Consider the following 23,382-nt stretch of genomic DNA (forward strand, 5'->3'; position numbering starts at 1 on the left):
GCTGAACGAGCGCCCCCGAGTCCCTCCGAACTCCGCGGCACCATGTTTAAAAATTCAAGCTATGTGAATGTCGGCGGCGATCGCGGCGATCGCTCCGACACATCACAAAATAGCGGGGATCGGCGTATAACACGCACCCACGATTTTCCCCTTATTTTAAGGGGAAAAAAGTGCGTGTTATACGCCGATAAATACGGTAATCTTATTCGTGTTTTGTGATAGGCTAGCGCTGTTTGCAGGGGAGTTTGTATTTAGAAGTTGTCTGTGCCTGATATGCGGGGATGTTTTGGTCCTCTGCGTATGTGCGCTGTTTCGATTTCAATTTTGACAGATAACGGGGCCGGCGCCTGCGCTGTGATGTTTGTTCTGACAGTGCACTGCATCATTAGTTATCATTACATAGTTACATAGTTACATAGTAGGTGAGGTTGAAAAAAGACACAAGTCCATCAAGTCCAACCTATGTGTGTGATTATGTGTCAGTATTACATTACATATCCCTGTATATTGCGGTCATTCAGGTGATTATCTAATAGTTTCTTGAAGCTATCAATGCTCCCCGCTGAGACCACCGCCTGTGGAAGGGAATTCCACATCCTTGCCGCTCTTACAGTAAAGAACCCTCTACGTAGTTTAAGGTTAAACCTCTTTTCTTCTAATTGTAATGAGTGGCCACGAGTCTTATTAAACTCTCTTCTGCGAAAAAGTTTTATCCCTATTGTGGGGTCACCAGTACAGTATTTGTAAATTGAAATCATATCCCCTCTCAAGCGTCTCTTCTCCAGAGAGAATAAGTTCAGTGCTCGCAACCTTTCCTCATAACTAAGATCCTCCAGACCCTTTATTAGCTTTGTTTCCCTTCTTTGTACTCGCTCCATTTCCAGTACATCCCTCCTGAGGACTGGTGCCCAGAACTGGACAGCATACTCCAGGTGCGGGCAGACCAGAGTCTTGTAGAGTGGGAGAATTATCGTTTTATCTCTGCAGTTGATCTCCCTTTTAATGCATGCCAATATTCTGTTTGCTTTATTAGCAGCAGCTTGGCATTGCATGCCATTGCTGAGCCTATCTTCCACTAGGACCCCCAGGTCCTTTTCCATCCTAGATTCCCCCAGAGGTTCTCCCCCCAGTGTATAGATTGCATTCATATTTTTGCCACCCAAATGCATTATTTTACATTTTTCTACATTGAACCTCATTTGCCATGTAGTCGCCCACCCCATTAATTTGTTCAGATCTTTTTGCAAGATTTCCACATCCTGCGGAGAAGTTAATGCCCTGCTTAGCTTAGTATCGTCTGCAAATACAGAGATTGAACTGTTTATCCCATCCTCCAGGTCGTTTATGAACAAATTAAATAGGATTGGTCCCAGCACAGAACCCTGGGGAACCCCACTACCCACCCCTGACCATTCTGAGTACTCCCCATTTATCACCACCCTCTGAACACGCCCTTGTAGCCAGTTTTCAATCCATGTACTCACCCTATGGTCCATGCCAACGCACCTTATTTTGTACAGTAAACGTTTATGGGGAACTGTGTCAAATGCTTTTGCAAAATCCAGATACACCACGTCTACGGGCCTTCCTTTATCTAGATGGCAACTCACCTCCTCATAGAAGGTTAATAGATTGGTTTGGCAAGAACGATTCTTCATGAATCCATGCTGATTACTGCTAATGATATCATTCTTATTACTAAAATCTTGTATATAGTCCCTTATCATCCCCTCCAAGAGTTTACATACTATTGATGTTAGGCTAACTGGTCTGTAATTCCCAGGGATGTTTTTTGGGCCCTTTTTAAATATTGGTGCTACATTGGCTTTTCTCCAATCAGCTGGTACCATTCCAGTCAATAGACTGTCTGTAAAAATTAGGAACAACGGTCTGGCAATCACCTGACTGAGTTCCCTAAGTACCCTCGGATGCAAGCCATCTGGTCCCGGTGATTTATTAATGTTAAGTTTCTCAAGTCTAATTTTAATTCCGTCCTCTGTTAACCATGTAGGTGCTTCCTGTGTTGTGTCATGAGGATAAACCCTGCAGTTTTGGTTACTGAAGCCCCCCGATTCACTCGTGAAGACTGAGGAGAAGAATAAATTCAATACCTCTGCCATCTCCCCATCCTTTGTAACCAGATGTCCTTCCTCATTCTTTATGGGGCCAATATGGTCTGTCCTCCCTTTTTTACTGTTTACATACTTAAAGAATTTCTTGGGATTTTTTTTGCTCTCCTCCGCTATGTGTCTTTCATGTTCTATCTTAGCCAACCTAATTGCACCCTTACATTTCTTATTGCATTCTTTATAAATTCTGAATGCTGTGGATGATCCCTCAACCTTGTATTTTTTGAAGGCCTTCTCCTTTGCTTTTATATGCATTTTTACATTGGAGTTAAGCCATCCAGGATGTTTGTTCGCTCTTTTAAATTTATTACCCAATGGGATACATTGGCTAATGCCCTTATTTAATATGCTCTTAAAGCAAACCCATCTCTCCTCCGTATTCTTTGTTCCTAATATTTTATCCCAATTTATGCCTTTTAGCAAGGTTTGTAGTTTACCTTCTACTGACTACTACCACAGCTGATACATATGACGTTGATTACTATGCATGCCGTTTTTGGCGCCAAATTGACTATATAGTCAGTGTAGTAAGTCCAAATGATGAGCGGTGTGCTTTTTGGAGTGGTGCTAAGAATATGGTAATTATCTATGGTAATCTTACATTATATCTGTGCATCCTATGGATAACGACTAGTCCCCATTGGGACGTAGTTAGACATAATGATTGATATTATATTTTTTTTGTTCTCTCCTAGTGGTGATGTATATGTGGCTGGACTTCTTCTGTTTGCCATCTTGTAAAATGCTTTGAAGCAGTTACATAGTAGATGAGGTTGAAAAAAGACACAAGTCCATCAAGTCCAACCTATGTGTGTGATTATGTGTCAGTATTACATTGTATATCCCTGTATGTTGCGGTCATTCAGGTGATTATCTAATAGTTTCTTGAAGCTATCAATGCTCCCCGCTGAGACCACCGCCTGTGGAAGAGAATTCCACATCCTTGCCGCTCTTACAGTAAAGAACCCTCTACGTAGTTTAAGGTTAAACCTCTTTTCTTCTAATTGTAATGAGTGGCCACGAGTCTTGTTAAACTCTCTTCTGCAAAAAAGTTTTATCCCTATTGTGGGGTCACCAGTACAGTATTTGTAAATTTAAATCATATCCCCTCTCCAGTGGCCAAGGCATGGAAATCTCCTACATTGGTACTAGCAGAAACAATTCACAGAATGAATAATACAATGTCCCATGCTAAGATGGTAGCCATCGATCAAAATCAAATTCCAAAATTTGAAAAACTTTGGCATCCTTGGATAAAACAACAGTTCCTGTCAAACTTCAATGACTCTGTCCTGTTGCCATGGTAACAGATTAAATGACTTACAGAGACACCCATTCTAAGGCTTCAAAGAGAACTAAAAAGAATAATAAACTGACGAGCGGGACAACCTTGTGGACCATACCTCTACCTTTCAACCCTTTTTCTTCTTTCTCTTTCCTTTTCTCCACCTTACGATTAAAGCTTATTATCAGAATTTATTTGACCTATATACACTCTACTTGTAAACAATATGTATAGTAGGTATAAATCATTTAAATACCTACAAAAGTAACTAAGGAAATGATATATATCTTTAATTTAGGTTTACGTGAACCCAATGTTTAATATTTGAAATTTCATGATATTTACCTATATAAACCCTACTGTAAAACAATGAGCTTACTTTATAGATCCTTGTAAACTTACTTTATGTATCTTTATAACATTGTATAAACTTCTTTTGACAAGGAAATCATATCCCCTCTCAAGCGTCTCTTCTCCAGAGAGAATAAGTTCAGTGCTCGCAACCTTTCCTCATAACTAATATCCTCCAGACCCTTTATTAGCTTTGTTGCCCTTCTTTGTACTCGCTCCATTTCCAGTACATCCTTCCTGAGGACTGGTGCCCAGAACTGGACAGCATACTCTAGGTGCGGCCGGACCAGAGCCTTGTAGAGTGGGAGAATTATCGTTTTATCACTTGCGTTGATCCCCCTTTTAACCACTTAAGGACCGCCTAACGCCGATTTACGTCGGCAAAGCGGCACGGGCAGGCAAAATCACGTACATGTACGTGATTTGCCTTCCGCGGGTGGGGGGTCCGATCGGACCCCCCCCCGGTGCCCGAGGCGGTCCCGTTCTGTTCCCCGGCGATCCGAGATGAGGGGGAGGCCATCCGTTCGTGGCTCCCCCCTCGCGATCGCCGCCGGCCAATGGGAACATTCCTTTGCTGCTGTATGCTAAACAGCAGCAAAGGAAATGATGTCATCTCCCCTCGGCTCGGTAGTTTCCGTTCCAGCGCCGAGGGGAGAAGACATCAATGTAAGTGCACAACACACTACACACACAGTAGAACATGCCAGGCATACAAAACACCCCGATCCCCCCCCCCGATCGCCCCCCGATCCCCCCCCCAATCACCCCCCCCCCCTGTCACAAACTGACACCAGCAGGTTTTTTTTTTTTTTTTTTTTTTTTTTCTGATTACTGCATAGTGTCAGTTTGTGACAGTTACAGTGTTGGGACAGTTAGTATTACCCCCCTTTAGGTCTAGGATACCCCCCTAACCCCCCCTAATAAAGTTTTAACCCCTTGATCACCCCCTGTCACCAGTGTCACTAAGCGATCATTTTTCTGATCGCTGTATTAGTGTCGCTGGTGACGCTAGTTAGGGACGTAAATATTTAGGTTCGCCGTCAGCGTTTTATAGCGTCAGGGACCCCCATATACTATCTAATAAATGTTTTAACCCCTTGATTGCCCCCTAGTTAACCCTTTCACCACTGATCACCGTATAAACGTTACGGTTGACGCTGGTTAGTTCGTTTATTTTTTATAGTGTCAGGGCACCCGCCGTTTATTACCGAATAAAGGTTTAGCCCCCTGATCGCCCGGCGGTGATATGCGTCGCCCCAGGCAGCGTCAGATTAGCGCCAGTACCGCTAACACCCACGCACGCAGCATACGCCTCCCTTAGTGGTATAGTATCTGTACGGATCAATATCTGATCCGATCAGATCTATACTAGCGTCCCCAGCAGTTTAGGGTTCCCAAAAACGCAGTGTTAGCGGGATCAGCCCAGATACCCGCTAGCACCTGCGTTTTGCCCCTCCGCCCGGCCCACCCAAGTGCAGTATCGATCGATCGCTGTCACTTACAAAACACTAAACGCATAACTGCAGCGTTCGCAGAGTCAGGCCTGATCCCTGCGATCGCTAACAGTTTTTTTGGTAGCATTTTGGTGAACTGGCAAGCAAGCACCAGGCAGCGTCAGGTTAGCGCCAGTAGCGCTAACACCCACGCACGCACCGTACACCTCCCTTAGTGGTATAGTATCTGATCGGATCAATATCTGATCCGATCAGATCTATACTAGCGTCCCCAGCAGTTTAGGGTTCCCAAAAACGCAGTGTTAGCAGGATCAGCCCAGATACCTGCTAGCACCTGCGTTTTGCCCCTCCGCCCGGCCCGGCCCACCCAAGTGCAGTATCGATCGATCACTGTCCCTTACAAAACACTAAACGCATAACTGCAGCGTTCGCAGAGTCAGGCCTGATCCCTGCGATCGCTAACAGTTTTTTTGGTAGCGTTTTGGTGAACTGGCAAGCACCAGCCCCAGGCAGCGTCAGGTTAGCGCCAGTACCGCTAACACCCACGCACGCAGCATACACCTCCCTTAGTGGTATAGTATCTGAACGGATCAATATCTGATCCGATCAGATCTATACTGGCGTCCCCAGCAGTTTAGGGTTCCCAAAAACGCAGTGTTAGCGGGATCAGCCCAGATACCTGCTAGCACCTGCGTTTTGCCCCTCCGCCCAGCCCAGCCCACCTAAGTGCAGTATCGATCGATCACTGACACTTACAAAACACTAAACGCATAACTGCAGCGTTCGCAGAGTCAGGCCTTGATCCCTGCGATCGCTAACAGTTTTTTTGGTAGCGTTTTGGTGAACTGGCAAGCACCAGCGGCCTAGTACACCACGGTCATAGTCAAACCAGCGCTGCAGCAACACTTGGTGACGTGGCCAGTCCCATAAGTGCAGTTCAAGCTGGTGAGGTGGCAAGCACAAGTAGTGTCCCGCTACCACCAAAAAGACAAACACAGGCCCGTCGTGCCCATAGTGCCCTTCCTGCTGCATTCGCCAATCCTAATTGGGAACCCACCGCTTCTGCAGCGCCCGTACTTCCCCCATTCACATCCCCAACCAAATGCAGTCGGCTGCATGAGAGGCATTTTCTTTATGTCCTCCCGAGTACCCCTACCCAACGAACCCCCAAAAAAGATGTTGTGTCTGCAGGAAGCGCGGATATAGGCGTGACACCCGCTATTATTGTCCCTCCTGTCCTGACGATCCTGGTCTTTGCATTGGTGAATGTTTTGAACGCTACCATTCACTAGTTGAGTATTAGCGTAGGGTACAGCATTGCACAGACTAGGCACACTTTCACAGGGTCTCCCAAGATGCCATCACATTTTGAGAGACCCGAACCTGGAACCGGTTACCGTTATAAAAGTTAGTTACAAAAAAAGTGTCAAAAAAAAAAATATATATATAAAATAAAAAAAAATAGTTGTCGTTTTATTGTTCTCTCTCTCTCTATTCTCTCTCTATTGTTCTGCTCTTTTTTACTGTATTCTATTCTGCAATGTTTTATTGTTATTATGTTTTATCATGTTTGCTTTTTCAGGTATGCAATTTTTTATACTTTACCGTTTACTGTGCTTTATTGTTAACCATTTTTTTGTCTTCAGGTACGCCATTCACGACTTTGAGTGGTTATACCAGAATGATGCCTGCAGATTTAGGTATCATCTCGGTATCATTCTTTTCAGCCAGCGGTCGGCTTTCATGTAAAAGCAATCCTAGCGGCTAATTAGCCTCTAGACTGCTTTTACAAGCTGTGGGAGGGAATGCCCCCCCCCCCCACCGTCTTCCGTGTTTTTCTCTGGCTCTCCTGTCTCAACAGGGAACCTGAGAATGCAGCCGGTGATTCAGCCAGCTGACCATAGAGCTGATCAGAGACCAGAGTGGCTCCAAACATCTCTATGGCCTAAGAAACCGGAAGCTACGAGCATTTTATGACTTAGATTTCGCCGGATGTAAATAGCGCCATTGGGAAATTGGGGAAGCATTTTATCACACCGATCTTGGTGTGGTCAGATGCTTTGAGGGCAGAGGAGAGATCTAGGGTCTAATAGACCCCAATTTTTTCAAAAAAGAGTACCTGTCACTACCTATTGCTATCATAGGGGATATTTACATTCCCCGAGATAACAATAAAAATGATTAAAAAAAAAATATGAAAGGAACAGTTTAAAAATAAGATAAAAAAAGCAGAAAAATAATAAAGAAAAAAAAAAAAAAAAAAAAGCACCCCTGTCGCCCCCTGCTCTCGCGCTAAGGCGAACGCAATCGGCGGTCTGTCGTCAAACGTAAACAGCAATTGCACCATGCATGTGAGGTATCACCGCGAAGGTCAGATCGAGGGCAGTAATTTTTGCAGTAGACCTCCTCTGTAGATCTAAAGTGGTAACCTGTAAAGGCTTTTAAAGGCTTTTAAAAATGTATTTATTTTGTTGCCACTGCACGTTTGTGCGCAATTTTAAAGCATGTCATGTTTGGTATCCATGTACTCGGCCTAAGATCATTTTTTTTATTTCATCAAACATTTGGGCAATATAGTGTGTTTTAGTGCATTAAAATTTAAAAAAGTGTGTTTTTTCCCCAAAAAATGCGTTTGAAAAATCGCTGCACAAATACTGTGTGAAAAAAAAAAATGAAACACCCACCATTTTAATCTGTAGGGCATTTGCTTTAAAAAAATATATAATGTTTGGGGGTTCAAAGTAATTTTTTTGCAAAAAAAAAAAAACTTTTTCATGTAAACAATAAGTGTCAGAAAGGGCTTTGTCTTCAAGTGGTTAGAAGAGTGGGTGATGTGTGACATAAGCTTCTAAATGTTGTGCATAAAATGCCAGGACAGTTCAAAACCCCCCCAAATGACCCCATTTTGGAAAGTAGACACCCCAAGCTATTTGCTGAGAGGCATGTCGAGTCCATGGAATATTTTATATTGCGACACAAGTTGTGGGAAAGAGACACATTTTTTTTTTTTTTTTGCACAAAGTTGTCACTAAATGATATATTGCTCAAACATGCCATGGAAATATGTGAAATTACACCCCAAAATACATTCTGCTGCTTCTCCTGAGTACAGGGATACCACATGTGTGAGACTTTTTGGGAGCCTAGCCACGTACGGGACCCCGAAAACCAAGCACCGCCTTCAGGCTTTCTAAGGGCGTGAATTTTTGATTTCACTCTTCACTGCCTATCACAGTTTCGGAGGCCATGGAAAGCCCAGGTGGCACAAAACCCCCCCAAATGACCCCATTTTGGAAAGTAGACACCCCAAGCTGAGAGGTATAGTGAGTATTTTGCAGACCTCACTTTTTGTCACAAAGTTTTGAAAATTGAAAAAAGAAAAAAAAAAATGTTTTTTCTTGTCTTTCTTCATTTTCAAAAACAAATGAGAGCTGCAAAATACTCACCATGCCTCTCAGCAAATAGCTTGGGGTATCTACTTTCCAAAATGGGGTCATTTGGGGGGGGTTTGTGCCACCTGGGCATTCCATGGCCTCCGAAACTGTGATAGGCAGTGAAGAGTGAAATCAACAATTTTCACCCTTAGAAATCCTGAAGGCGGTGATTGGATTTCGGGGCCCCGTACGCGGCTAGGCTCCTAAAAAGTCCCACACATGTGGTATCCCCATACTCAGGAGAAGCAGCTAAATGTATTTTGGGGTGCAATTCCACATATGCCCATGGCCTGTGTGAGCAATATATCATTTAGTGACAACTTTATGCAAAAAAAAAAGTGTCACTTTCCCACAACTTGTGTCAAAATATAAAATATTCCATGGACTCAATATGCCTCTCAGCAAATAGCTTGGGGTGTCTACTTTCCAAAATGGGGTCATTTTGGGGGGTTTTGTGCCACCTGGGCATTCCATGGCCTCCGAAACTGTGATAGGTAGTGAGGAGTAAAATCAAAAATTTACACCCTTAGAAATCCTGAAGGCGGTGCTTGGATTTAGGGGCCCCGTACACGGCTAGGCTCCCAAAAAGTCCCACACATGTGGTATCCCCATACTCAGGAGAAGCAGCTGAATGTATTTTGGGGTGCAATTCCACATAGGCCCATGGCCTGTGTGAGCAATATATCATTTAGTGACAACTTTTTGTAAATATTTTTTTTTTTTTTTGTCATTATTCAATCACTTGGGACAAAAAAAATAAATATTCAATGGGTTCAACATGCCTCTCAGCAATTTCCTTGGGGTGTCTACTTTCCAAAATGGGGTCACTTGGGGGGGTTTTGTACTGCCCTGCCATTTTAGCACCTCAAGAAATGACATAGGCAGTCATAAACTAAAAGCTGTGTAAATTACAGAAAATGTACCCTAGTTTGTAGACGCTATAACTTTTGCGTAAACCAATAAATATATGCTTATTGACATTTTTTTTACCAAAGACATGTGGCCGAATACATTTTGGCCTAAATGTATGACTAAAATTTAGTTTATTTGATTTTTTTTATAACAAAAAGTAGAAAATATCATTTTTTTTCAAAATTTTCGGTCTTTTTCCGTTTATAGCGCAAAAAATAAAAACCGCAGAGGTGATCAAATACCATCAAAAGAAAGCTCTATTTGTGGGAAGAAAAGGACGCAAATTTCGTTTGGGTACAGCATTGCATGACCGCGCAATTAGCAGTTAAAGCGACGCAGTGCCAAATTGGAAAAAGACCTCTGGTCCTTAGGCAGCATAAAGAAAAGCCCGGAGCAACAGCATGCAATGCTGTAGGCAAAGGGCGAACATGACAGTGGGAACAGGGTAAGGGTTAATGTTTGAGGATTATGGTGGAGCCGAGGGGGAGGGAGAATTAGGGGAGGGGACATTTAAAAGGGCTTCCCGCTCTGGGAGGGATAGCAGAAGATCGTGGAAAGTTCAGGGAGCAGGTCAGTGCCACACCATGTCTGACTTAGAAGGGCTCATGTCCCAGTTAAGGGAAGAAGCGGCGGTGCGGGGGGCAGAATGGCTGCAGGAGACCATCTCAGCAGCGATCCGGGCTCCCAGCGCGCCAGCTAGTGAGGGAGAGAGAGGCAGTCACAGAGCGCGCCGCTCCCGACCGCCTGAGCGGTTCTCACCGGACCGCGTTACTAATTCACAGCGGCACCCGGGTAACATGGTGCCAAATGTACAGGGGGGCCCACCAGCGAAACGATCGGCGGGAAGAGAGCGGGTCAGCGGGCGGGCGGCCCCGACAGGACAGGAGAGGATCCCAGCAGGAGGACGGACAGGAGATAGGCCCAATAGTGGCAGACGCGCGGGGAGCGCAAGCCCCGCCCCCAGGAAGACGGCGGTGAGCTCCGCCATCGCTGCCAATGCAACGCCTGCAGTTGTCCCTGGGCCTTCCAGCACTTCGGCAGGGGACAGGCAGGATAGAGGGAGGAACAGGACTGGATTACCACCAACCAGAGCGGAGGCCGGCAGGACTGCGGTAGCCCACACCGGTCCTGGGAAGGCTGTCCGGAAGTCAACGGGCGGATTCGCTGCGCGGAGGAAGGACAGGATGGCGGGTAGTGCGGCAGCCGCGGTCAACGTCCCGGGCGGGCTAGTATCTGATGCGGAAGAAGACGCGGGTCGGAGCGAGGGAGAAGAGATGTCCGGATCGGAAGAGGAGACGGCCCAGCTGCACAGGAGGATGGGGCCAGGAGAAAGCAGACGGTCGGCTGATGGGGCGACACCTATGCAGCCCGGTGAGTTAACACATGATACTGCAAATGCTAGTTTAAATAATGCAACAGTGTCAGGAGCTGGGGTTGGAAGTTCGGTGGAAAGTAGGGTAGGAACTGACAAGGGGGGAGGTGCTCCGGGATTTTTGGGTTTTTTGACAGGAATTAAGGAGCTTGTGCAGAGGCTGGAGGCAGCAGAGAAGCCGGCGGGGGGGCCAATAGCTGCATGGGTACCGCAGACGGAAAAGGAATTAGATAACGCAGGGCGGGGGGCCATACCTACAGTTGCAGCCGATGTCGCGGTGCCGGCGCAGGAGGCCGTGGCGAGCGTAGCAGCGCAGGGGAAGGACAAGTCGGCGCAGTCAGGGGAGGCTGCGGCGAGAAAAGATATTGTTAGGTTGGCGGACGCAGCCCGCTGCGAGGTGTACGTATGCTACGAAGGACCGTTGGGGGCTCACCTGAAACAGGAGGTTCGGGAAAAATTATGGAAGGGTGAGTATGTTGAAATATTTTCATTACTGCCCTTGGAAAAATTCAACCTCGATAGAGTCAAGCCGGATGATTCCAAAAAGGAAGACGAGGAAAAGAGGAGGTATAGGCTGATACCTCGGACATTTACGAATTGGTTGCAAGCGTTTGCAATCATGGCTAGTGTGATAGGGGAAAAACAGCCGGAACATTGTTCGGCGCTTTTCTGCTATCAGGACGCAATCGGGGAAGCGTATAGAGTATATGGGGGTACGGCATGGTTGAGGTACGACGAACAGTTCAGGCAGCGGAGAGCAGTGCGCCCGGAGCTACGTTGGGACCACAAGGACATCAGTCTGTGGATGCGTTTGATGACGACGGCGAGGGCACCGAATCCGTTTTTTCAGGGGGGAGCCGGTGGACCGTCAACCCAGGGACATGCGGCTGGAAACAAAAAAGGGGTCTGTTGGCAGTACAATTCCGGGGTTTGCAGGTTCGGAGGATCATGTAAGTTTAAACACGAATGCTCCGGCTGCGGGGGAACACATCCGTCATCCAGGTGTTTTAGGCAAGGAAAAGGTCGTCAGGGAGAAGCTGGGAACAAAAGGGAGGACTCCGGTGATGGTGGAAAGGATGCGACCGTTTCTCGGTAAGTACCCTGACAGGCAAGCTGCACGGCTATTAGAAGAAGGTTTTACGGTAGGATTTAGGATTCCATGCAATATAGCAGCTGTCCCCCCAGTACCCAAAAATTTAAAGTCAGCCTTGCAACATCCGGAAGTGGTTTTGGAAAAACTACAGAAGGAGGTTGCATTGGGTAGAATGAGCGGACCTTTTCCAGTGGCGCCAGTGGCGGATTTGGTGGTATCACCTCTAGGGGTGGTGCCCAAAAAAGAGCCCAATAAGTTTAGGCTCATTCACCACTTATCCTTCCCAAAAGGGGGATCCGTGAATGATGCCATTGACCAAGAAGCGTGCTCAGTGACGTATACGTCGTTTGACGCTGCGGTGAGGTGGGTGCGCCACTACGGAAAAGGGGCGTTGATGGCAAAGGCAGACGTGGAATCAGCTTTTCGACTCCTGCCAGTGCACCCCGAGAGCTTTCGGTTACTGGGGTGTCATTGGAATGGGGGATTTTACGTTGATCAATGCCTACCGATGGGTTGTTCGGTATCGTGTGCGCTGTTCGAACAATTCAGCTCCTTTGTAGAGTGGGTAGTAAGGGATGTATCCGGAGTGAATTCGCTAATTCACTACTTGGATGATTTTTTATGCATTGGCCCGGCGGATTCTAGAGTCTGTGCAGTGCTACTAGCGTCACTACAGCACATAGCAGAAAAATTTGGCATTCCATTAGCAGCCGATAAGACGGAGGGACCCTGCTCGGTCATCACGTTCTTAGGTATTGTATTAGATTCGGATGCGATGGAATGCAGATTGCCTGAGGAGAAATTGGAAGATTTGCGGAAGGAAGTGGCAGGTTTGATAGGTCTGAAAAAGGTACAACTGAGACGGTTACAATCGGTTTTGGGCAAGCTGAATTTTGCTTGTCGCATATTACCGATGGGGAGAGTGTTTAGTCGCCGGCTGGCGGCCAGCACGAGTGGGATCAAATCCCCAACTCATTTTGTTCGTTTAGTTAAAACACATAGGGAAGATCTCAGGGTCTGGAATACCTTTCTGGAATCCTTTAACGGTAGGGCTATGTGGATGTCGGGTCCAGTCAGCAATTTTGACTTGGAACTATTCACTGATGCCGCTGGATCAACAGGTTTTGGGGCGTTCTTTCAAGGGCGATGGAGCGCAGGTCCATGGCCTCAATCGTGGGTACAAGAGGGTTTCACGAAGAACCTGGTATTGCTGGAACTGTTTCCAGGGGTACTGGCAGTTGAGTTATGGGGCGCATCGTTCAGGGATCTGAAAGTGCGTTTTCATGGGGACAACATGGGGGTGGTGCAAGTGATAAACAGGGTCACGGCGTCATCTCCGCCGGTGATTAGGTTGCTGCAACACTTAGTGTTAAGATGCTTACAACTGAATGTCTTCATTCATGCTGTTCACTTACCGGGGGTGGAAAACGTAATTGCTGATGCGTTGTCTCGCTTCCAGTGGGACAGGTTCAGAGAGTTGGCGCCGGAAGCGGAGCAACAGGGGGTGCCTTGTCCAGACTGGCTGTGGGAGATTGCACTGGAGTCGTCGAGGGATGGATTAAGCGGTCGGTAAGTGGGGCTACTTGGGCAGCATACAATAGGGTTTGGCAGGAATGGATGTCCTTTGGGCGAGCGTTGAGGGAGGAACTTGTAGGGCAAGGAGTGCGTTCGCTATTACTGTATTATCTGGCAAGAAAATTTAACGAGGGTGCGTCGGTATCTGTGATCAGCATACAGCTAGCTGGTTTAGCTTTCCTTTTTAAGCTACAAGGGCAGCCCGACTTCACCAAGGACTTTTGGGTGAGACAGGCGTTGAAAGGTTATCGGAGGGCGGCGGTTCAGCGCGATTCAAGGAGACCAGTAACTTTCGAGATACTGGGGGGTATTGTGGAACAATTGAGGGGGGTCTGTTCGTCTGATTACGAAGTTAGCTTGTTTAAGGTAGCTTTTGTATTAGCATTTTTTGGGGCATTCAGGATAGGGGAGTTGGTTAGCCCTTCAAAAACAGTGCAAGGAGGAGTTGGTTGTAAAGAGGTTACACTTGAGGAGGACGGGGTATCGATATTCCTACGGAAGTCAAAGACAGATCAGGAGGGGAGAGGCAGGATGGTGCGAGTTTATTCCATCCTGGGATCCCCTCAGTGCCCAGTGGGTGCAGTACGGGAATTTTTGAAAGTGAGGCCGGACTGTCAGGGCCCTTTATTGATACATGCAAATGGAGATATGTTATCGCGTTTTCAGTTTATTGCTGTTTTTAGAAAATGTTTGCTTGGGCTGGGACTTGAGGAGCGGGAATTTTCATCACATTCATTCCGGATAGGTGCCGCAACAGAGGCGGCCAGATTGGGTATGGAGGTGGAAACAATAAAACGGATTGGGCGGTGGGAGTCTAACAGATTTCAATCTTATGTGCGACCTCAACTAGCGGTAAGATTGTAAGGAGTTAGGTTGTTTTTGTGGTTTTATGGCCGGTGGGACAGTAGTTAACTGGTCAATGTTGAGAATGGTTTGTTTTCTTTTAATTTCAGGTGCAGCTCCATGAGTGGTCTGGATTATGGGCCATTCTTATGTGTGTTGGGGGGCTCGGAGGGGAGACGCCCGACCTGAGGGTAGGCAGTTAGGTTTTGATAGACGGGAAGTGTACTTAAAATGGTTTGGTATACCGGGGATGTTGTGGGGCAGGTTGGTTCAGGAGGTACAACGTTATGCAAACAGGGAGGGCCCTCCGGATGTGCTGGTAATACATGTGGGCGGCAATGATCTTGGTATTCGCTCAATGATAGACATTACGCGAGACATTAAATTTGACGTCTGGCGCTTAGGGAAGGAATTTCCAAAAATGATCATTGTCTGGTCGGACATGGTTGCACGCATGTGTTGGAGAATGGCCAGGTCAGTGGAGGGGGTGAATAGAGCTAGGAAGAAGATTAATAGGGAAGTGAGTAATTTTGTGGTTAGTTGTGGAGGGTTGGCAATCAGGCATATGGAACTGGAATTCGAGACATGGAGGTACTTAAGACGAGATGGGGTACATCTTAATGAGGTGGGGACGGATTTGTGGGCTTTGGGCATACAAGACGGTATACAGCGAGCTATTCGGGTGTGGAGGAGCACCCAAGAGTAAGGTATTACTATTGGGATGCTTTGGCGGGCGTTGGTCTGGGCAAGGGAAGGAAGATGGCTAAAAAGTAAGAGTGGGGATCCAACGTTGATATGGGTCCGGAGGTTTTTTGGTTCCCGGTTAGCCGGGAAGTGATATGGGGCACTGCAGTCACGGCAGTCTCTGAGCCAGCTTGTCGGCTTGAGGCCTATTGGAGATTTTTGGTTTAGGGCTGCAGTGCTATGGTTGTTATGGCCATCAGATGGATTTGCTAAAGCTATTGCTCAGACCAACGTTCTTTTTGATCCAGGTTGCATAACAGATGTTTGTTTTTCTTGATGACGGAAGTTTTATATTTTTGATAATATAATTTTATGTTAAGTTAATAAAGTAGGCTGCTACGGCCTTTGTTTTATACTCCAGAAGCTGGTGTGGTCTCATTATTGGGAATAGGAGTATAATGGTTGGGTAATGTTTAATAGACATCTGTTATCCAATAGTCAAGAAAAGCCCGGAGCAACAGCATGCAATGCTGTAGGCAAAGGGCGAACATGACAGTGGGAACAGGGTAAGGGTTAATGTTTGAGGATTATGGTGGAGCCGAGGGGGAGGGAGAATTAGGGGAGGGGACATTTAAAAGGGCTTCCCGCTCTGGGAGGGATAGCAGAAGATCGTGGAAAGTTCCCGCCCACCCTCCCTAGTAATATGATATGTTATTGTCGTTGGGTTTGTGGTTTTTCTTTTGTCAACAGGTGAAAGAAGAGAGATTGTCGTGGCAGTGGCGGGCGTTGGTCTGGGCAAGGGAAGGAAGATGGCTAAAAAGTAAGAGTGGGGATCCAACGTTGATATGGGTCCGGAGGTTTTTTGGTTCCCGGTTAGCCGGGAAGTGATATGGGGCACTGCAGTCACGGCAGTCTCTGAGCCAGCTTGTCGGCTTGAGGCCTATTGGAGATTTTTGGTTTAGGGCTGCAGTGCTATGGTTGTTATGGCCATCAGATGGATTTGCTAAAGCTATTGCTCAGACCAACGTTCTTTTTGATCCAGGTTGCATAACAGATGTTTGTTTTTCTTGATGACGGAAGTTTTATATTTTTGATAATATAATTTTATGTTAAGTTAATAAAGTAGGCTGCTACGGCCTTTGTTTTATACTCCAGAAGCTGGTGTGGTCTCATTATTGGGAATAGGAGTATAATGGTTGGGTAATGTTTAATAGACATCTGTTATCCAATAGTCATGGTCCGGGGCTCAAGTGGTTAATGCATGCCAATATTCTGTTTGCTTTATTAGCAGCAGCTTGGCATTGCATGCCATTGCTGAGCCTAGCAGTGATATCCTAGCTCCTGAATTTTTGGGACATGACTAGTAGCTTTTACTCTCTAACATTGGGGCCATTTATGGGCTCTTTGACAAGCTATATACAGGTATTTTGTGGCTATATCTGTTGATATATGTTTTTGTGTGTATTTGGTATTTTTGGCATTGCATTGAAAAGGATTTATTGTTATATAGGTGCCTTTGATGTCTTAACGATAATTGCTGTATTGCTTTTAAGAAAACAATAGATTGCTGACTTCTGCTTTGACAGCATAGCTTATAAGTCCATAGTGAGTATTTTCTGGTAATCATTATAATGAATAGGATTTCCTTCTCATTTCACTCACATTTGGAGTGTTATTTTGAAGTAACTTCTTAATTAATAATTTTTTGATATACATAGGGTATATACTGGTCCTAATCCTGCCATTTCTGGATATCATCCACTATTCCCATCCTTTTGTTTGGGGCACACCGCTTCTGATCTTAAGGCTCAACTAATGTGGGTTCTTGACATGCAGTGCTGGGACAAGGCCATCTGGTGCCCAGGACAAAGATGGCAAACTGCGCCCCCCCAGGTATAAAGAGTCAGTGTCCTTTTAAAACCAGAAAACACTTAAAACAATACAGCACTACAATACTGTAGCTTCAGCCTCGTCGCAGTATATGTACTGCGGCGAATCGGCAAATGGTTAAATTGTAAGGTGAACTTACATTGGACCCCCTCCCCATCCACCCTAGTCCTGCTAACCTGGAGTGCAGTGATCCCCCACACTGACCCCTTTACATTACACAGCTCCCTGCACCCCTTGACCCCTTTACATTACACAGCCCCCTGCTCCTCTGGGCCCCTTTACATTACACAGCCCCCTGCACCCCTTGGCCCCTTTACATTACACAGCCCCCTGCGCCTCTGGGCCCCTTTACATTACACAGCCCCCTGCGCCTCTGGGCCCCTTTACATTACACAGCCCCCTGCGCCTCTGGGCCCCTTTACATTACACAGCCCCCTGCGCCTCTGGGCCCCTTTACATTACACAGCCCCCTGCGCCTCTGGGCCCCTTTACATTACACAGCCCCCTGCGCCTCTGGGCCCCTTTACATTACACAGCCCCCTGCGCCTCTGGGCCCCTTTACATTACACAGCCCCCTGCGCCTCTGGGCCCCTTTACATTACACAGCCCCTTGCACCACTTTACATTACACATGAGCCTGCATCTCTGGACCCCTTTACATTACACAGCCCCCTGCATCTCTGGATCCCTTTACATTACACAGCCCCCTGCATCTCTGGATCCCTTTACATTACACAGCCCTTGCACCACTTTATATTACACAGCCCCCTGCATCTCTGGATTCCTTAACATTACACAGCCCCCTGCGCCTCTGGATCCCTTTAAATTACACAGCCCCCTGCGCCTCTGGATGCCTTTAAATTACACAGCCCCCTGCGCCTCTGGACCCCTTTACATTACACAGCCCCTTGCGCCACTTTACATTACACATGAGCCTGCATCTCTGGACCCCTTTACATTACACAGCCCCCTGCATCTCTAGATCCCTTTACATTACACAGCCCTTGCACCACTTTACATTACACATCAGCCTGCATCTCTGGACCCCTTTACATTACACAGCCCCCTGCATCTCTGGATCCCTTTACATTACACAACACCCTGCATCTCTAGACCCCTTAACATTACACAGCCCCCTGCGCCTCTGGATCCCTTTACATTACACAACACCCTGCATCTCTGGACCCCTTTATATTACACAGCACCCTGCAGCTCTGGATCCCCTGCATGTTACACAGACCCCCTCTTCAGTACTGACCCCCCTTCAGTGTAGCCCCCATTCAGTGCAGACGCCCCCGTTCAGTGTAGCCCCCCATTCAGTGCAGACCCCCTTCAGTGCAGACACCTCCTCGTCTCCTTCAGTGTAGCCCCTCGCTCAGTGCAGACCCCCCTTCAGTGCAGACCCCCCTTCAGTGCAGACGCCCCCGTTCAGTGCAGACCCCCCCTTAAGTGTATCCCCCCGTTCAGTGCAGACCCACCTTCAGTGCAGACGCCTCCTTCAGCGTAGCCCCTCGCTCAGTGCAAACCCCCTTCAGTGTAGCCCCCCCACTCAGTGTAACCCCCCACTCAATGCAGACCCCCCACTCAGTGCAGACCCCCCTTCAGTGTAGCCCCCCACTCAGTGCAAACCCCCACTCAGTGCAGACCCCCCTTCAGTGCAGACCCCCTTCAGTGTAGCCCCCATTCAGTGCAGTGTGCAGACCCCCCCCCCATACAGTACCTCAGATTAGCGCAGCGGCACATGCTCAGAAGATCCCCTCCCCCTGTTTACACATTCACCCTGCTCGGCTGTGCCTTTGTGATCGCACAGACAGACAGCCCGCGGCCGCGAGAGGAGGGGATGGTAGGTGCAGCGGTGTCACCCTGCACCCCCCGCACACCCCCTCCTGCCATGCCATACAATAAAAGATTTTTTATATGATGTGTATTCTTCATGTCTGGACTTTATAGTCCAATTTCTATTTTTTCTTTTTCTATGACATGTTTGTTATTTTAATAAAAAATGCTTTTAAAAATACTTTAACTTTACAAAAATCATATTTTGATGATACCTAATAAATATGTTTATGGATGTATGCGGCCTTTGTAGCATACACAAACTGTATGAGTGCGTTTGAGTGCATTTTTGGACCTAATGCAGGAGTTGAAAAAAAAGACATCCACACATCTTGATGTCATAAAAAAGGAATGTTTGTTACATTTTATAACAATGACTTTTCATTGGCCATTCAGTTGCCCCAAACTAGGTTAGGTTCAGCATACCTGCAATTATTACAACATATTTTTATTAATAGTACAAGTATTTACTTGGTGCCGTAAATTTACTCAGCTCTTTGGGTAAAGGGGGGTTTTGGGACTTTGGATGAAGCACATGACATACTGTAGTGGCACGTGGTACACAACTTGGTAAAATTATCAATACATAATTGCATATGTATTATATATATATATATATATATATATATATATATACACACAGATATCATCATAGCACATTGCGATATATAGTATTATGAGCTGATTTGTAATCTGTGTCATAACATGGAGACCTATATCCCCCTGCGTTTTTGTATGTCTACACCTTGGGCTTCCACAGGCTTGTACTGCCACAGCTACCGGAACAGAGACTCCCAGCAGCCCTCAGTTTGCAGTATCGCATGTTGAACCTGGAGCTGACTTGTAAGTAATTCAGGGATGGACATCTTTTTTCCTCCCTCTCTCACGTCCCCCTTTGTTTGGGCTAACTATCAGACTATATTGGTAACTTTATGTTTTTTGCAGATACGCATCTTGTATCTGATCCTTAGGAAGTAGAGCTTTTTGGATGCAGCTACATCCTAAACATGCGTTTTTATTTAGATCTTATTATGTAATTTCTGCAATTATGAATGATTTTTATGACACGGATTACCAATCAACTCATAATACTATATATCGCAATGTGCTATGACGATATCTGTGTATATACTGTATATGAATTGCAATATGCCATATGTTATCGGTATATATATATTATCAAATATCTGTGTGTATGCATGTGCCATATGATATCTGTGTATATAATATATCTGTGAAATAATAAATATGCCATTATGTATTGATCATTTTACCAAGGTGTGTGCCACGTGCCTCATTTAACCACTTCAATACCAGTCACAAACCCCAGTGTAACGGCTGTTGCGGAGTTCTTCTCCTCACACACTGATCCAGTGTGAGAAGGAGATCAGCTAACAGTGAGTTACACATTAGTTTGTACTACAGTGTCCAGATTGCCCCCCCCCCCGAATAAAGAGTACCTGTCATAGGAGTACCTGTCACCACAGTACTTGTCATAGGAGTACCTGTCACCACAGTACTTGTCATAGGAGTCCCTGTCACCACAGTACTTGTCATAAGAGTACTTGTCACAGGAGTACCTGTCACCAGGATTGCCTGTCACCAGAGTACTCGCCATCTGAGTACCTGTCACCAGATTACCTGTCATCAGAGTACCCGCCACCAGAGTACCCGCCATCCATCCATCCCGTCAGAGTACCTGTCATCTATCCATCCCGTCTGAGTACCTGTCCTGTGATCCCATCAGGAGTACCTGTCTGCAGCCAATTACTACCAAGGTGCTGCCCATTAGTCCCTGACGTTCAGCCCATCAGTGTCACCCATCATACAGCTACTGTGTCCAGAAAGGTATACACTCCAGAAGAGGCATATCAAATTCTGATTCTGACCGATGAGAGCAACGGGAGCTCTCACTGCCCAGTTCTGATTCCGATTCTGGTTCGGAATATGTGCCCATCGAAGGCAGTACATCAGGATCCGAATCAGATTAGGAAGTAGTCCGTCCAAAAAGAAGACAGTCTGAACACCAGGCAGCTACCAGCAGTGCCAATGGCGCTAGACCCCAGGAGGAGAGACCCAGTACAAGCGCTGCTAGACCCCAGGAGGAAAGGCCCAGTACAAGTGTGGGAATTGCATGCCAAAAAATTAGGGCCCAAACCCAGCTTCCAGATGCCTTGGCAAACCCATTGTGGCTGCCTTCTAGCATAGGGTCAGCCACGATCCCCCCTTTTACAGCACAGCCAGGTGTGCAAATCAACACAGAAGGTTTTTCCGAAATTGTTTTTTTTTAAATTATTTTTCCCTGACGAATTAGTTCAAGGCATTGTGAACCAAACCAATCTTTTTTCCCAACAGGGGAAAGGCATTCAGAGGGCCCCCCCCCCCCCCCCCCCGAAATCACCCAGACTCAGATAAATTATATAAAATTTGCCCCCTAATCGATTTTTTTTCTCCAAGAGGTTTGCCAAAATGTATATCCTTGACATGAACATCTCTGTGGACTAATCCATTTCACAGGCCGGCTGGGAATCAAGCAGTATATCCCCAGTAAGAGGGCAAGGTACGGGTTGAAGCTCAACAAGCTCTGTGAAAGCTCCACAGATATGTGCACTCATTCCACGTGTACGAAGGCAAAGACTCCCAGCTCCAGCCCCCTGAGTGTCCACCGTACGTGGGAATAAGCGGAAAAATTGTCTGGGAGTTGGCATTCCCACTCCTCCAAAAGGGGTATCACATTTACATGGACAATTACTATACCAGTTTGCCCCTTTTCCGCCACCTATACCTGAAAAATACTTTGGCCTGCGGTACAGCAAAGAAAAACAGAAAGGGCTTCCCACAGAATCTAGTCACCACAACGCAACAAAGGGGGGAATCGACAAGCTTGAGGAACGAGGAAGTGTTGGCTGTGAAGTGGAAGGATAGGATGTGTACAGCATGTCCACCATCCATGATGGTACCTCGGTGGAACTTCGCAGAAGACGCGGTCCCATTCAAAAGCCTTCCTGTATCCACGAGTACAGTAAATTCATGGGGGGGGGGGTGGATTTAAATGATCAAATGTTACAGCCCTATTTATCAACACGAAAATCCCTGTTCAGGTATAAAAAAGTCGCAATTTACTTTTTTCATTTGGCCATGTATAATTCTTTCATCCTTTATCAAAAATCGACAAACACCCAACACCAACCTAAAGTTTATTGAAGACATTGCCGCTGCCCTGATATATCAACAAGTATCCCCCCCAGAAAGCATTTGCTCCGATTGTGTCAGCAGACTACATGAGCGCCATTTTCCTGACCATATTCCACCATCAGGATCCGGAAGACGACGCCAAAAAAAATGTCAGGTGTGCACCAAAAGAGGAGTTAGGAAAGACACCAGTTTCCATTGTCCCCAATGTCCCTCCCAATCTGGCCTTTGCATCAGAGAATGCTTCAGACACTATCACATTCTTGTAAACTATTAGCCCATATCATCAAATGAGGTGTGCAATGTATGCTTGTAGAAGGCCTGGAGGTGCTACTTGGATGTTGGACCTCTGTATGTGGCCAGGCTGTGTAAAAGTCTCACACATGTGGTATCGCTATACTCAGGAGGAGTATTTTTGGGTGTCATTGCAAGTATGCATGTGCTGTGTGAGAGAAATAACTTGTTATTATGACAATTTTGTGTAAAAAAAATAAAAATAAAACAAAAAAATTTTTTTTTTAATTTTCCCAAGAATTGTGGGAAACAATTACAACTTCAAAAAACTCACCATGCCTCTTACTAAATACCTTGGGATGTCTGCTTTCCAAAAAGGGGTCATTTAGGGGGTATTTGTACTTTCCTCGCTTGTTAGGGTCTCAAGAAATGAGATAGACCTTCAGTACATCAGGTGTATAATATACACTAATTTAGGTTATTTTTTACTAAATATATGTAGCAGTATACATTTTGGCCCAAATTTATGAAGAAAAATGACTTATTTGCAAAATTTTACAATAGAAACTAAAAAAAGGTGTTTTTTTTTCAAAATTTTCTCTTTTTTCGCTTATATTGCAAAAAATAAAAAACCCAACTGTGATTAAATACCACCAAAAGAAAGCTGTTTGTGAGAAAGAAATTATAAAAATGTTGTTTGGGTGCAGTGTAGCATGACTGAGTAATTGTCATTCAAAGTGTGAGAACGCTGAAAGCTAAAAATTGGTCTGGGCAGGAAGGTTGTATAAATGTCCTGTATTGAAGTGGTTAAATGAAAATTGTGCGGTCATGCTACACTGTACCTAAACTAAATTTTTATCATAGAGCTTTCTTTTGGTGGTATTTGATCACCTCTGCTGCTTTTTTTTTTTTTTTTTTTTTTTTTTTGCTAGACGAATAAAAAAAGACCAACAATTTTGGAAAAAAATATGTTTTTCTTTATTTTTGATATAAAATTTTGTAAATAAGTAAGTTTTCTCCTTCACTGATGGGTACTGATAAGCTGCACTGATGAGCACTGATAAGGCAGCACCGATGAGGTGGCACCTATGAGATGGC

General features: G+C 45.8%; 2 protein-coding genes across 3 annotated transcripts in view; one reads left to right on the top strand and one right to left on the bottom strand.

Moving 5' to 3' along the window:
* The window catches only part of MINDY4B (MINDY family member 4B), a 137,886-nt gene that overhangs the window by 112,104 nt on the left and 2,400 nt on the right, over positions 1 to 23,382 (bottom strand). The gene's annotated exons all lie outside the window — the stretch shown is intronic.
* On the top strand, positions 10,807 to 14,494 carry LOC141139666 (integrase/recombinase xerD homolog). Its single transcript, XM_073625992.1, has 2 exons — positions 10,807 to 10,936; positions 13,490 to 14,494. The coding sequence occupies exons 1-2, from the start codon at positions 10,840 to 10,842 to the stop codon at positions 14,467 to 14,469; spliced, it is 1,077 nt and encodes a 358-aa protein (XP_073482093.1). The 5' UTR covers positions 10,807 to 10,839; the 3' UTR covers positions 14,470 to 14,494.

This window comes from Aquarana catesbeiana, linkage group LG04, assembly GCF_042186555.1.
Source record: "Aquarana catesbeiana isolate 2022-GZ linkage group LG04, ASM4218655v1, whole genome shotgun sequence".
Lineage (NCBI taxonomy): Eukaryota > Metazoa > Chordata > Amphibia > Anura > Ranidae > Aquarana > Aquarana catesbeiana.

Excerpts from the sequence above, each read along its gene's own strand:
- LOC141139666 (XM_073625992.1), top strand. The coding sequence starts at position 10,840 with ATGTCCGGATCGGAAGAGGAGACGGCCCAGCTGCACAGGAGGATGGGG. Across the intron at positions 10,937-13,489 it reads GGCGACACCTATGCAGCCCG|TGGGACAGGTTCAGAGAGTT; the intron begins GTGAGTTAACAC and ends TCTCGCTTCCAG.